General features: G+C 37.3%; 1 protein-coding gene across 2 annotated transcripts in view; it reads right to left on the bottom strand.

Moving 5' to 3' along the window:
• The window catches only part of LOC145694772 (serine/threonine-protein kinase S6KL-like), a 388,845-nt gene that overhangs the window by 82,969 nt on the left and 291,550 nt on the right, over positions 1-14,326 (bottom strand). The window contains exon 9 of one of the 2 annotated variants that reach the window (XM_081771397.1): positions 220-652. The exons of the other annotated variant lie outside the window; for it this stretch is intronic. Within the exon in view, the coding sequence (XP_081627523.1) occupies positions 551-652 (102 nt within the window). The 3' untranslated portion in view covers positions 220-550. Of the gene's footprint in view, positions 1-219; positions 653-14,326 lie in introns of those variants that run through there. 2 annotated transcript variants of the gene reach the window in all.

Here is a 14,326-nt window from a genome sequence, read left to right as displayed (position 1 = left end):
TTCACTGTTTTTCAAAAACTAATGGTTCGACAAGTCCTTTAACAGACATACCACACCTTACTGATAAGCTCGTAAGTTTAACAGTTCGTTTTTTCATAACATGAGGATTATCCCTTGCCCAGTACGCACAGTTATGGCAATTGATAGTTCCATTTAACTTAAAAGTCGTCTTATCAGCCCAAACATCGAAATCAGTACCTGTTCATTATTGCAAATTCATTCACAAAATTAGAGGAGCCTGTTCGAATCGTCCCTATTGATTGTGTGAAGATCTGGAAATGTAGATTTCCCTTTTGCTTGCTTCAAAATGCGGTGAACACTTGATTTGCTTACATATTATTTACACGTAGCTTGCCGTATGGACTTCTGTAAAAGTTTGTAACCACGTTTTCACCCCTCTTTCGTTCGCTATTGATTTCTTTCTGCCACACCGTCCTTCTTCAAATCTGGCATAATTTCTTCCTTCTCAACATGTCGCATGACTTCGTAATTGTTACACGTGAAGGAGACGCATTATCAAATCCTGCTCGCCATCGATTCTGCACTTCTTTCATGTTCTCACGTTTCTAGAAACCTTTAAAATCCACTTTCGTTGCTCAATGGAAAGGCTCCCAGCCATATTGTCAATTAATTGTCGCTGCTGGCAACTGAACTGAAAATAAAAGAAAAATAAAAAGGAATGAACAGCTATACACGCTAGTCATGACAGTGCCAAATAATAGCAATTTGATCAGGTTATTTTGAATATCTTCTCTGTTATTAACATTCAAGCATTGTAAGCCTCCTCATTATGGGACATTCTATTAACACTGTTCTTATAATGACTAAATGACGGTATGCCAGGGGTGCCCACAAGGGGGGGCTATGACGCAAACTGCGTCATTGAAATATTTGGGGGGGTTAAAAATCTATATATATATGTTTGAGGAGGTGTAAAAATTAATCGAAAAGATTTTTTTTCATGGAAGAACGCCTATGAATAGACAATTGCGGGGGGTGCGTCATGGACATAAGGGGGGGTGGGCACCACTGGGTATGCAATAGTGATTATCAGTTCATGGCTGGCTTAACTACACAATAGCACCTTTTGATGAGTTTCCGAAAGCTTGACATATTTCGTATAAATATAAATCTACAGAAAACACAAATAATATCCATAACGGCAAAGCGCTAATCTTATAAACCAATTGACTATGAAGCTACCCTGTAAGCTCGTACGATTAGGGCAGGGATTGTATCTGTAGAAGGTATAATTTCAATTCTCAAACAGTAGTCTTTCTTTATATTCGTTGTTTGTTAAGACTCAGACACGATACGCTGAACTCGAAAATACATATGAATACAATTTTGAAGTTTCAGACTTCAGGCCATTTTGTGTATTATGTTTCAGGAAGATGGTTTCGATTACTTTTACTATTTTTGTACGGGTACACGTGGTTCGGATTTCACGTCTAATATAACTTGGATGGTATAAAGGAATATTCATTTAACATAATATAAAAATAGAAAAACCTCTTTACTCATGAATGTTTGTTCCGAGTTCCTCTTAATTACAAATGTCTTTTAAACTTATGTTGTTTAACATTTATTATGTTGTTCCCACACAGGCTGTGTTAATTTCATGGTCTACGTGCAAGGAGTGTCTCTTTCTACAGGCATGCTTTTTTTCTCTATTTATTATTACCAAAGATTCACATTCTTTAGCTCTTCTCTTCCACCCCGTAACAGGAAGTGGTAATAAAGAAATCAGCAAAAAGGATTCCAGAAATACTGTCTCTTTGCAAATGACAACTGACAGGTCACGACTGAAGAGGGTCATCGAACTCGATGCTACGTTCTCCTGCAGGTCACTGCACAACCGGCGGCAAGGACAACCAAACCTGCCCAGGCAGATGACCAAGGCTCTCTCTCCCTCCTGCTAAACACACGATGCATTTACCTTTAACACGCTCGCTTCCACGGAAGATGTTATCGCTCTCTCTCTCTCTCTCTTTCTTCGGTAGAAAAACGAACTACGAAAAAACGTACATAAAAACGAAGTAAAAGAGTGGCGAAAAACAGAGACACTTTCAAAGACTTAAGAAGTAGAGAATGACTATTAAGGTTGTAATAGTAAAACGATGAACTATGATTACGAGAAAATTATTTTTGTCGGTCTGCTTTGTAAAATTTTAATTCGTAGCTCTTAAGCAATCATCCTTTTTTATTATTATTGTTTGAAAACTTTTCTATTATTTATTTTAATTTACGATTCAAAGCTTGTTCAACTTCGAGAGATTCGCAGAGGAAAGCGAACAACCTGAACGACAATTTTTTGCCAAACAATTAACAATAAAGATTCAAAATGAAAACACTTTCATACATAGTGTTACACTACATCTAGATCGACCGATCACTGAAATATGATTACCCACCTTATAGCTTATAGCCCCTCCTTTCATTATTATTATTATTATTATTATTATTATTATTATTATTATTATTATTATTATTATTATTATTATTATTATTAATAATAATAATAATAATAATAATAATAATAATAATAATAATAAAAGTTCACGTCTCTTTTCAGCACCGAGACAATAAAGACGTAGACTTATAGTTTAAAGTGGAATTCGAACCACCGTAATACGTTCAATTATTTTCCACCAAAAATCGAACTTGAGATCACGTACACGAAAGACGCACATGCCAGCCTCTATACCAGCGGCAAAAGCATCATAGGTCCTCTGTTCACTTACCACACAGCAAGAATCCGAGGTTGGAAGAATGTAATGATATATCAGTAGTTGTTCGATCCGCTGGTATGATCAACCAAGCTGCGTATAATCTGCGACTTCAATACCGAGATGGAGGCGTGAGGTGTCTCGTGAGACTGGATGTGCCGTCCCATGGCGTTCCACAGACGCTCATTCAGGATTAGACGAGAAGTTTCGGATCCACGGAAAATACTGAAAATTTGCCCCGTTTGCCTTGAATCGATGATTCTTGTACAGTGCATGTGCGATGGTTGGATGCGTTATCGTTTGGAAGAAAACATAGCTATGCGAGAATAGTGCACCTAGGTGGGATGTACGTACGCACCTAAAAAGAGATCGCGATATCGGACACCAATTTCTCCATGATATCCAAACTGTCAGTATTGTCGGACTACTTAGGCCCGTAGCTATGTAAAGTCATGAAATAAAGAATTTTGTCTTGCAAGTGATAGGAGAGAGGGAAAATATTTTCAATACTGTTCATGTGATTTAATCTCATTAAAGACATGCTGCTTTCACAAGACGTCTTCAAGCAGATGGATCTCCGAATCACACCCATTGTTTGCCGGAAGCAATCTTAGTTTCGATACTAAGCGAGCCCTATCACAGTGAAATTAAAATACCGCTAATTTTACAATAATTGTGCGATATCTTCAAATAGATCAAAGATAATCGAAGTGTGGAACAAGAGAATGGTAGACTATACTATTTTACGTAAGATACCGTTATCACGACTCACTTATCTGCTTTCGATTTCGAGCCATTTAGAAAATCGACATTTATTTTCGCGTTTCTAAATGGCTGCAAACGAAAAGCTACTAGGTGACTCGTGATAACGGTACCTCATGCAAAATAATATTGTCTAGGGCGCTCTTGTTCCACATTTAGATTATCTTTGATCTATTTGAAGATTTCACATAGTTACTGTAAAATTAGCGGTATTTTAATTTCGCAGTGATTAGGCCTCTTAATGTTTTCAGATAGAGAGGGAAAATAATTCAATTTATTTTTGACAAATATACGGAAACCAGCAAAATAATTCATACGCAACAGTTTACCAATGTCTTATTACTTGTTATATTAAAGTTATATATGAAAATGTTTGTGTTCTATCCTAGGGGTACCCATTTTCTCTAAATGTTGGGCACAAGCCTCCAAAATTTACCACATCCCCGCACACTACTGCCACAATTAGTTCAACATATCTTGCCAATATTCCGAACACTTACTCCCTTACAGCTTGAATAATGAATAACTTCTATAAGAACCTATAGAAAATACATTATTTTTTTGCTTAAATTTCACAATACAAACTGCTTTTTCCTCATAATTGATATAACAGCTGTTTCACTTCAAAGAACTCAACAAATACGTTTCTCAAGGAGTCGTTCACTGTAAATTCGTCCTCTCTTCTACCACTTCTTAGTTCTACTAGCCCTATTTTTCTTTCCTCCTCCTCCTTTCAATATTCTATTCCTAATTTCTTTTCTGGATTCGTCCGAAGCACCAGACAAAGAATTTTGTTTATCCTTTCAAAACCATCTGCCTATCTTTTTCTAAGGCGGTTGGATGGATGAGGGCGGATTTTCTTTTTACTGAAGATAAAATTGGCATACACCTAATTGACTCATCCTCAGAGGAACATTCTTCAGTTATCTTCTTAGACGATTTAATTTCAGACATCATTCTAAAACCTTTCTTTCTGTCAAAATTATAGTGTCGACTACACTCCTCAGACGCTTCAACGTTGTCTTGCTTATACTGCTGAACTCAAATTTTATTGCATTCTTGGTCTTGATCCTAATGTTGATTCCAGATACCTAACATCCGAATGATGTTTCTTTGCAATCGATTCAGCACTCCAAGAGAACGCTTCATCTGAACCTCCTATCTGAATCGGAAGTGTTTGACTGTGATTTTGAGTTTCGCGTTCCTTTTAGTAGCAAGGGAATATGAGACTTGGACCTACAGCTTAACATGGGATCCAAACTACATGACCTCCCAGGAATCGAGCCCGGGTCTCCCACGACAAAGGCGCGTACACTAACCGCTTAGACACGAGGGAGCTCTCGGAAGTGGTAGAAATCAATACAGGTTCAATGTTGATTACCATAGAATAAAAATGGTAATAGCATCAAGTGTTGTTTCTTTTTTGGAATAGATTCAGCGTCTCAAAAAATATACCACCTCCATCTATAACACTCTACTAAAACCGGAAGTGGTAGAAATTTACTAATATTTCCGGTTTCAATATTGACCTCCATAAAAACAAAACTGTAATAGATATCGAGAAGCTGTTTTTCGGAATAGATTCAACGTCCAAAATTTAGGTTCCATTTCCACCCGTCACACTCTCCTAAAACCGAAAGTGTTAGATATTTAGCTGTTAGCTTTTGTCTCCAAGAACAATTTTCTCCGAAAAAAAGTTTCGCTTATTTTATGTATATTATCTACCTGCCAAATCTGATCGAGATCGGCTTGGGTCGCTAAGATTACGTTCCTTGTTAGTTTGAACGAAAATTAATAATGTAGATGTATCGACAAAATCTAAACAAGAAATATCTACAATACAAAATACTGATTTTTTTGTTTTTGTTTTTACTATTCATAAAGATTAATATTGTTCATGGTTGAAATGGCTAAGCTCATGCATCTGTATGGCTAATAAATTACTAATTTCAACTTATAAAAGTCATCGACCGATCTCTCACTCAACTGTAACCAACACTCCACATAAAGGATTCGCCTTTGCTGTGGCATGCATTTCAATGATGACACAGCACGCACCCCGGTAGTACACAGCCATGGGGCTACGAGTAACTTCGCCTCAAGTCACATCTAGTAACTTCAAGACTGATCAGTGTTAAAGTTTAGATCGAGAAATTTCGAAGAGCTGGTGTCTCAGTAACTTAAACGATTGCACTACTGGCGAGTTGGGGGCCGCGGTGGCTCAGTGTTAGAGCGTTCACCTCTGGTGTTAGGGGTCTCGGGTTCAAACCCTGCTCCCGCCAAGTGAACTTTGTGGTGGACAAACACCGTGTGCGTGGGTTTTCTCGGGGTTCTCCCGTTTCCTCCCACTTTCTTCATTCCACCGTTTCATTCATTACTCATTATCACCGTCTCCTTTAGCCTAACCAGCATAACCGTGGGACGTAAAACTCAAAATTTCATTTCATTTCACTACTGGCGAGTTCCAAGAGCAACCGTAGTGAAATTGTAACAAGACTAGTGTCAACAAGGGTAAATCAAGAAAGGCCTGGAGGTGAGCATCACATTCATCTATTGGCACGGTCTCACAGTACTCAATAAAGCTGTAGTCAACTCAAAAATATGTCCCAATGACCATGTACGTTAGCAAATATAGGCTACTTCAACACATACACTCTAGGCATCACCCGTTCCTAAACAGAATTCAGTAACGCGAATCACTTGATTGGTGCAGCGAATATTCAAAATGGACGATACCTGGGTAAACCACTCGAAGGTTGTGTGCACATCGAGTAAATCCCGATTTTTACTCCATTCTATAAATGGTCCTATGTGTGTGATAGCGGAAATCCCATGATTAGCTGAAGTTCTCGTGCATAATACTAGCATGGCAGCCAGTGGCAGCGAGCGGATATATGGTGTGGGCATGTTTACATGGCTACAGATTCTTGGCACGAACTGAATCCCTTGGTGATTGTAGATGAGCATATCACTAGTGTCCGGTATCGCTATCTCTTGTAAACTGAGTACACCTCACCATATTGCACTTTTCTCTCTTAGTAATGGTATAGTCCAAGATAATAACGCACCTAGCCATCTCTCATGCTCTGTGCAGAAATAGTTGCAGAAGAACCAAAGTGATGATTTCCAACATCGTCCATTGGCCCCAAACACCCTGAATCTCAACAACACTGAGCATCTGTGGGATGCCATAGAATTTCATATCAAATCTCTTGAGCTACACTTACTTCTATCTCGGCCATATTATACAAGATTTGTTAACAATACAAGCAGAGAAGTAGCAACATCTCATTACATCCTCGCCACGTCAGATTTCTGTTTCACGATCTATAGTTTATTAGGTAGGTAGTCATAATTCAGTTATCGGTCGACACTATGCGATGAAAAGTATTCGGATATACAACTAAAACTGCGGTCAAAATTTGCTTATGAGTCTTCTTTTCTTCAGTGAGTTTCTTATATAATGGTGTCAAGGGGTGGCCCACCCTTGGACATTATGACACCCTACACACCTGCTGGTATTTCCGATCAAGTGGTAAGAGTGACAGACCATTCTTCTGAGTTGGGTCTGCGGTCTGGCGCGAAGTTGGCGTTCCAAAATATTCCATAATTATTCAAGCGGGTTCAAATTAGGGCTCTCAGGAGACTAGTTCATTGTTGTTGTGAAACTAGTCCCTCACAGAGCGTGTAATATGAACAAGTGCTGTCATGTTGGCAAACGCAACTCACATTCCCGAACTGGTCTCGGATAATAGGCATCGAATAAGCAGCTACGATGTTCATGTTATCTTTTACCAAGATATTACCAAGTAGAACAAGAAGAAGCCCAACAACGAGAAACAGGACTTCCAAATTTCACTATAGGTACTACACAGATACACCTCCAAACAATATATTTTCACTAACCTGTGGTCCAGTGGCGTCGCTCCATACATTACGTAAGAAGGCACCAAAATTTGTCATTGTTGTGTGTAGTCTATTAGCAGCTGCATGATCTTGGAAATCAATTTTCCAGACGTCGCACCGACCAGCCATGATACTCAGGGTTGATCGTATGGCATTTAATTTCTCGGTGACGGTGACAAAAGGGATTGCTAGTAGTTTCTCTCCATCGCTTAACAATATGTAGATATCACAATATAAGTTCAGCCAGGCTGCTGTCCGAATATGGATGTTCCATCTGTTTTTACCTCACTATGCCATTGGAAACAGCAGAATGTGTATGTTTAGGAGGACTAAAAAAAAATCCAACACCGACTTCTTACAACTCTAACACCAATCACCAAAACAGTATGGCAGTTCATGAGCTTCATAGAAAGATGCAATATGTTCTCACGTGTTGTATCGTCATAACGACGGACGTTATCCCTGCATTCCACGATAAGTGACGGTTACTCTATCTACAACATCGAAAAACACTCTTGGTGAATGATGTTTGAATACTTTTGTTACATTGTGTATATGTATTTACTGCAAACTACCATGCTGTGATGTTTTATGTTTGTTACGATGATTACACTCGTCTTTGAATTTTCTGAATATATTAATTCACACTTTGTAAGACGAGAAGGCACTAAGTTTCTATTCTCACTGTGGTATATGAGAATGCCGAAGTTCGCAAATGATTTTCAAGTTTACACTATTTGATTTTACATTGACATTGATTGAAACACAGAAAGTTGCATGCTAACAAGGAAGGGACATGAACATGTCATCCGGACATCGGAATCAAACCTAGTAAATTCGATAAACAAACAAAGATATGTTCATGCGCAAAAAATTAGGTGCCATAAACAACGGACCCATTAACCCTGTTAGTATAAAGAAACTCGTAGACTCGCAGTGAAATAACTATTGCATCAATATTGTTCATTGGAGAGTCATGGTTTATAGTTCATTCTCTTCAGCATGAAACAAGCTATACAGACATGCTCTGTATTGGGGTCAGGGAAAATTGGGAGAATATCGGGAAAATTCCTCCAGAAATCCCTCCCATCAACTTTGAACCCCTCTGGAGTGGCCCCGGGTAAAAACACACAATCCGAATGTATCTCTAAAAATACTATGGGGATTAGGAAATGAATGTACCAAGTTTTGTATTGATAGACGGAATAGATATGAGGGAAAAGCTTGTATAACAATACACATTAATAAGCGCTGCGGAAGAATATGGAGAATAATTATCCTAGTTAGGTAGTTACGGAGAACGATTGAAAAAATCTTCATCCAGCAATGCATGGCAATAGTTGATTGTATAATTTTATTGAATTTTCTTCCAAAGATGATATTCACAGGAGAATTAAAAGACGTGATTTTTCATAATAATATGCGTACACTGAATATTATTTCTTTAACATTTATTACATTAATAATGCCACTGATTGCTGATAAATTACGCCGTCATATTTCTCGTACTTATTTTCGGTTCTTTGCCTTAATGTTGCAAATTATTATATTATTAAGCTATAGTTTTTATTCTATTTCTCATGCTTGAAAGTAATTTTGACAATTGAAAACGTAACACTGAAAATAAGAGGTATTTGATTTGTTTTGGACATAATATTTTCAATCACCATATATGGAATATCCTTTATATATGGTTCTGTATTTTGAATTATCATTATGCACGTGCAAGACTTGTCAATAATCGAAACTGACAAGGGTAAATTTGTACATCACGAAGCTAGTGAAGATAATCATAATGATTACTGACGTCATAAACACAAAACGAAATAACCAACATCGTTGTTAGTAAGTTTCGATTGTGTTTTCTCTTGCTTGTACTTGAAAGGGGAGTTCTAGAACATCACCTTGAGCACCCAGAAAAACCTGTGAACTTCTGGAAGCAGCAAGGTTTTGTTCGTTCAAGGAGAATTTGAAAAGAAAAGAAATAATACAAAAAAGGAAAAAATAAAAGAACACAGAAGAAAAGCAGATGACGCATCAATTGAAGAGCAAGTTGCGCGTTGACCTTCATGGTCCACTGGCATCTTGGGTAAAAAGATTGCACCGGTTCAGCCACTTCTGAATCGAGACCTCTGTCTGCATCTTCCATTTAAAGGAAATTTTTGCAAGAAAAATAAAAACTTGCAGAACTGTGTGACAAGACGCAAGACTTAATAACAATTTCTAAGAAATAGTTAAAGATTTGAAGACAGCTGCTGTACCTGATATTGCTAATTGTAACTTGTTTTCTTCCAACAAAATGACAGATGTACAATTTTGCCTTTCCTTCTTCGTCACTGTACTGCACATTAAAAGTGTAATAACGTTCCTTTTCCTGATGTTGAATAATACATAATGACTAACAATTTGTTTCAATAATTAATAAGTACCAGCTTTGTCTTTCTTTTACATGTTTAGAATGACTTTTATTTTTTATTATTATTATTTGCAATATTATCTTCACAATTACGGGCCTTATCGTTCTGACGCGTGATTAGTGCCATACTAAAGAGTTCGACTAACATATGTTTCCTGCGTAGTCAGGCCTTTAGTATGTCGCTAATCATACGTCAAAACAACTATGCACAGGGCCCTACGCATCAAAAATTCTGTAGCTAACGAGTGCACTCATCATTTTCAAACACGTCCTGTTTCATTTAAGAAGTGTTTCGATAAGCTCTAACAATGGTGGAAGGAAAAAGCATTCAAGAATTTGTGTCCACGACCTGGAGAACCATAAAAGACTTAAGGTTCTAGAAGTTTATGAAGGCTTAACATGTTGATTAGCACTGATCAATCATACCCACTCTTCAAGCTTTATTAATCTTTAAGCCTGCGCCAAATTATTAGGCCAGGGATTAATTGATGCTTTTTAAGTGTCTAGTACTCAATCATCTGATTGATGTTTTGCGCTCCTTTACGTACGAGTTCAGAATTCAACACTGATCAAAACATGTAAGCGTTTCCCAACTAATTCTTGGAATCGAGTATTAATTGCTGGCACCAAACTTTTTAAGTTCAGAGAAAGTGGTTGGCCACTTTGAAGTTAGCTCAACCACGTTTGCTGTGCCCTAACTTTTCAAGACAGCAACACTACTTCTGCTAATTGGACACTAATTAGCATTCATTTCTGACGCCATTTTTTATTTGGAAGAAATGTTGGGCCAGTGTGAAGTGACTCAGCCATATTTGCTGTGCCGAAACTTTTCAAAAGGACTAGAACTAATTCTGGGAATCGGGCACTAACTCCTGGTGCCAAAATTTTTCGATCCGAAGAAAGTGATCGAGCCAACTACACGCACACATAAAGGAATACACCTATCGTGCGATGAGTCAAAGCCTATTCAGTCAAACCTACTGATGGAGGGAATTTCCTAGCGAGTAGTGCTCTACTGGAATTAGCCAGTGTCAGCACCGAAGCGTTTAAGGATAGCTGACTTTCTTGCAGCAATATTAGAAGGTGTGCTAACACCACCAGTAAATTTCACGCTTTGACCACAGTCAACCTAATTCTGCCACGAAGTTTCCCGAAGCAAGGGGCTCCAGTCCCAGTTTTGCATAACTAATTTACAGCAAAGGTACTAAAGATACTACATGCATTATGAGCTGTATATTTATTACTACCAAGAGGAGTAAAAAAGCGGTTCGAGTTCTTACTTCGTAATTCGGAGATAATGTGTTCGAATCTCGCGGCTAGCCATTGTGTTTTCGCACAGATTTTCTGCAATCCCAGCAAACAAACTGACACAGGGGCGGATCCAGGGGGACGATCGCCTGCCCCCCAGAAGAGGCAACTTTCTTATTTTATATATAAATAAAACCAATCCCTGAGCTTAGAACTCTTAAAAGTAGCTCTAAGTAGCAGTATTACAATTCACCGCCTCCCCCCAAAAAAGTTCGTCCTGGATCCGCCCCTGTCTGACATAGTACTTTCAAATATAGAACCTGGCCAGTTCCCTTCCAAAATACTATTCACGCCTCGTTGTTAATTGTTTACAGTTATGCTGATAAAATATAACAAAAGAAATCATAGAAAACAATCTAGGAATTACAATCGAAAATCTATCAGAAACACTAAATGAAGGCAAAGAATGTTTTTATTTTTCAATAGCTGACCTGAGAGCAAGTAGAAATTAAAACAGCAATACAAATGCCATAAAAACACTTGCGTTTTAAAGGAAGGAAAATGTTTATTTCAAGGTAAATTGACAATATAACTTTTATGCCTGAAGGGAAACAAATTAGTATTTACAAACATTTCACAAGAAATTATTTCCAGAAATTGGTAATATATATTTATAACTAGAGAACATAATGTTAATGTCAGGTGTGATGCCTACACGCACAACTAACATAATAGTAGGTTTGGCCTGAACGATTATTATTTTTTTATCTTCGGTATGGTAGGAAAGCAAATTCCCATAAAAAAAAATATATGAAGACAGACAATAACCATACCCAAAGCAGACTCTCACATTATATACATGTTACACGAAGATAAACAATAATCTAACACAAGACATTCAGTTTATTCGCCCCGGAGAAAAATGATGCCAGGGAACAGGTAACAGTTGTTAACTGATTATGTAATATAAGACAAACAAATAAATAGCACACTGAAAACATGCCACTTCTTCACTTCCCTGAATTGATAATCAGTATCTCAGAAATACGTATATGTTAGTACAGAAAACAAACGTTGTCTTCTTTGCCTTAAATCAGAACTTATCAATTAAAATATGAAATGAAACGAAGATATTCGGATAACATCACTGCATTTTGAGCCCAGTTATGGAATCAAGAAGCATTCTGTACAAATTAAAAATTTGGTATAGAACCAAATAAATAAATAGTATGCATCTGAAGAGGTATAAACTAAGTTGAACTACGTAAAAAATATACAACAGAAAGAAGAGAGTGCTCATCTCTGAAGTGAAGAGCCTTGGATTCGATCCCAGGCTATGTGGTGAATAACATCGTGTTCACGTGTTCACGTAATTTTCTAGCTTCTCTCATTTTCTGATACCCTAGTTTTATTCTCCTGTGGTATAATGGGTACAATTGCAGCGGGATATTAAAATCAACATTTCATTTAAAATATCCTTACTAACAAAAATTGCATAATACATATTTTTTAAACTACGAAATTCTGTTTATAAAGAAATAGCTGAGAGGTATTCTTCAGCACATATATTCTGCTGTAAGTTCCTAGTTTGGAATTTCCTACTTTTGTGATTAAAGAAACGTTTACAAGGTAATGATTAACATTACAGCTGTATGACAGAGTTTCCATAGAAAGGTGGAAATCCATTTTCGTGACTTTTCTTAACACAATATCCTGATTTTTCGTAATTACAATGTTTTGAATTTGCAACATTATCAAACCATTCAAATTTTAAATGAACTTCAACCTTTTGAAATCCCTTCGGGGGCGTGATGGCTCAGTGGTAGAGCGTTCACCTCTGGTGCTTGGGGTCCCGGGTTCGATCCGAGCCCCCGCCAAGTGAACTTTGTGGTGGACAAACCCGTGCTCGTGGGTTTTCTCGGGGTTCTTCCGTTTCCTCCCACTTTCTTCATTCCACCACTTCATTCATCTCTCATCACCGTCTCCTTTAGCCTAATCGGCATATCCGTGGGACGTAAGACTCAAAGATTTCATAACATTTCATTTCCCTTTTAATCACCTTATTTATTTTATACCTTCAATGCACGCATTTAGTATTTACACACCATTTATATGTGAATTTACATAAGATAAAATAAGTTTATACATATGGCTCACATAACACGTGTCTTATGATTGTTACTTACAATTTACACTTATCAAAGAAAGATTTTAGTTTTTTTTTTTTTTTTTTTAAATAAATTTATTAACTCAGACTTTCCCAATTGGTGTGTCGTAATCCACTGGTTTATCGCGCAGTCCCAAATGATGTGTCACAAAGTTTTGGAATTTTAAATACATTTTTCCAGCGTTCGGAAGACCTAGAGGTCTAGATTTTATTAGACATATTATGTTTTTAGCATGAAACTTTATAATAAGTAAAAAATAATTTCGAGATAGATTGTAGCAGTCAATTCTTGCAACAGCACCAATAATGATCAATTCAGATCTAATCTAAAGGTGTCGGGCAATCAGTAAAGTATATTGTCAATGGGAAAAGGTTGGGACCCACTCTACTAATTCTTGTCTAATTTGCTTCTGAATAGTTCATATTTACCGTATGTTTATTCTTGTCAGTTGTTGAATTTGAGCCAGGAGAGCTTCTCGTCCTTGTTTTAAACTCAAGTCTATCTCTTTCCTCTTCAATTTGAAGGTCTTTCACCACAGGTTGTTATTTTTCTCTTCTTATCTTTTATCCTATTCTCCTCTGCATTCTGAAAACGTTTCCAGTGAAGGCAAAAGTCATAACGGCTGCGAGCTGAACGAATTGGAAGTTTTTTTTCTAAATCAACAGTAATAGATTCAATAATTACATAGTACATAATTGAATTGTGCACCTGTCTTAGCGCTAGAGAAGCACGAGCACGAAAAAAAAAAAAAAACGGGAGATTTGAAATAAAAACGAAGTTCCGAACTGAACAGAGGATTCCCAAATATTTGATGTTGTAAATGCACTTTCTTAACTAAAGAATCCACTGCAAGGAAACAATGGTGACACTTGAACAAGAAAGCCGTAACAGGTCAATAAAGTGAAAATTTCCGTTCCCACCCCCAAAATATCCGTCTTTTTAAGGGCAAAACCTTCACCCCCCCCAAAAAAAACCGACTTTTCGTACTTTTACTTAGGGCTATCAGAGAATCTTCAATTTGATTTTCCACAATAAATATCTTATTGACCGAAAAGCCATCTTCTACAGATGAGCTAGAATGAGATATAATTAAACAA

The sequence above is a fragment of the Thermobia domestica genome, chromosome 9 (assembly GCF_964235325.1).
Source record: "Thermobia domestica chromosome 9, izTheDome1.hap1.1, whole genome shotgun sequence".
Taxonomy (NCBI): domain Eukaryota; kingdom Metazoa; phylum Arthropoda; class Insecta; order Zygentoma; family Lepismatidae; genus Thermobia; species Thermobia domestica.
The sequence above is the reverse complement of the archived record's forward strand: the minus strand, read 5'-3'. Positions and strand labels throughout refer to the sequence as shown.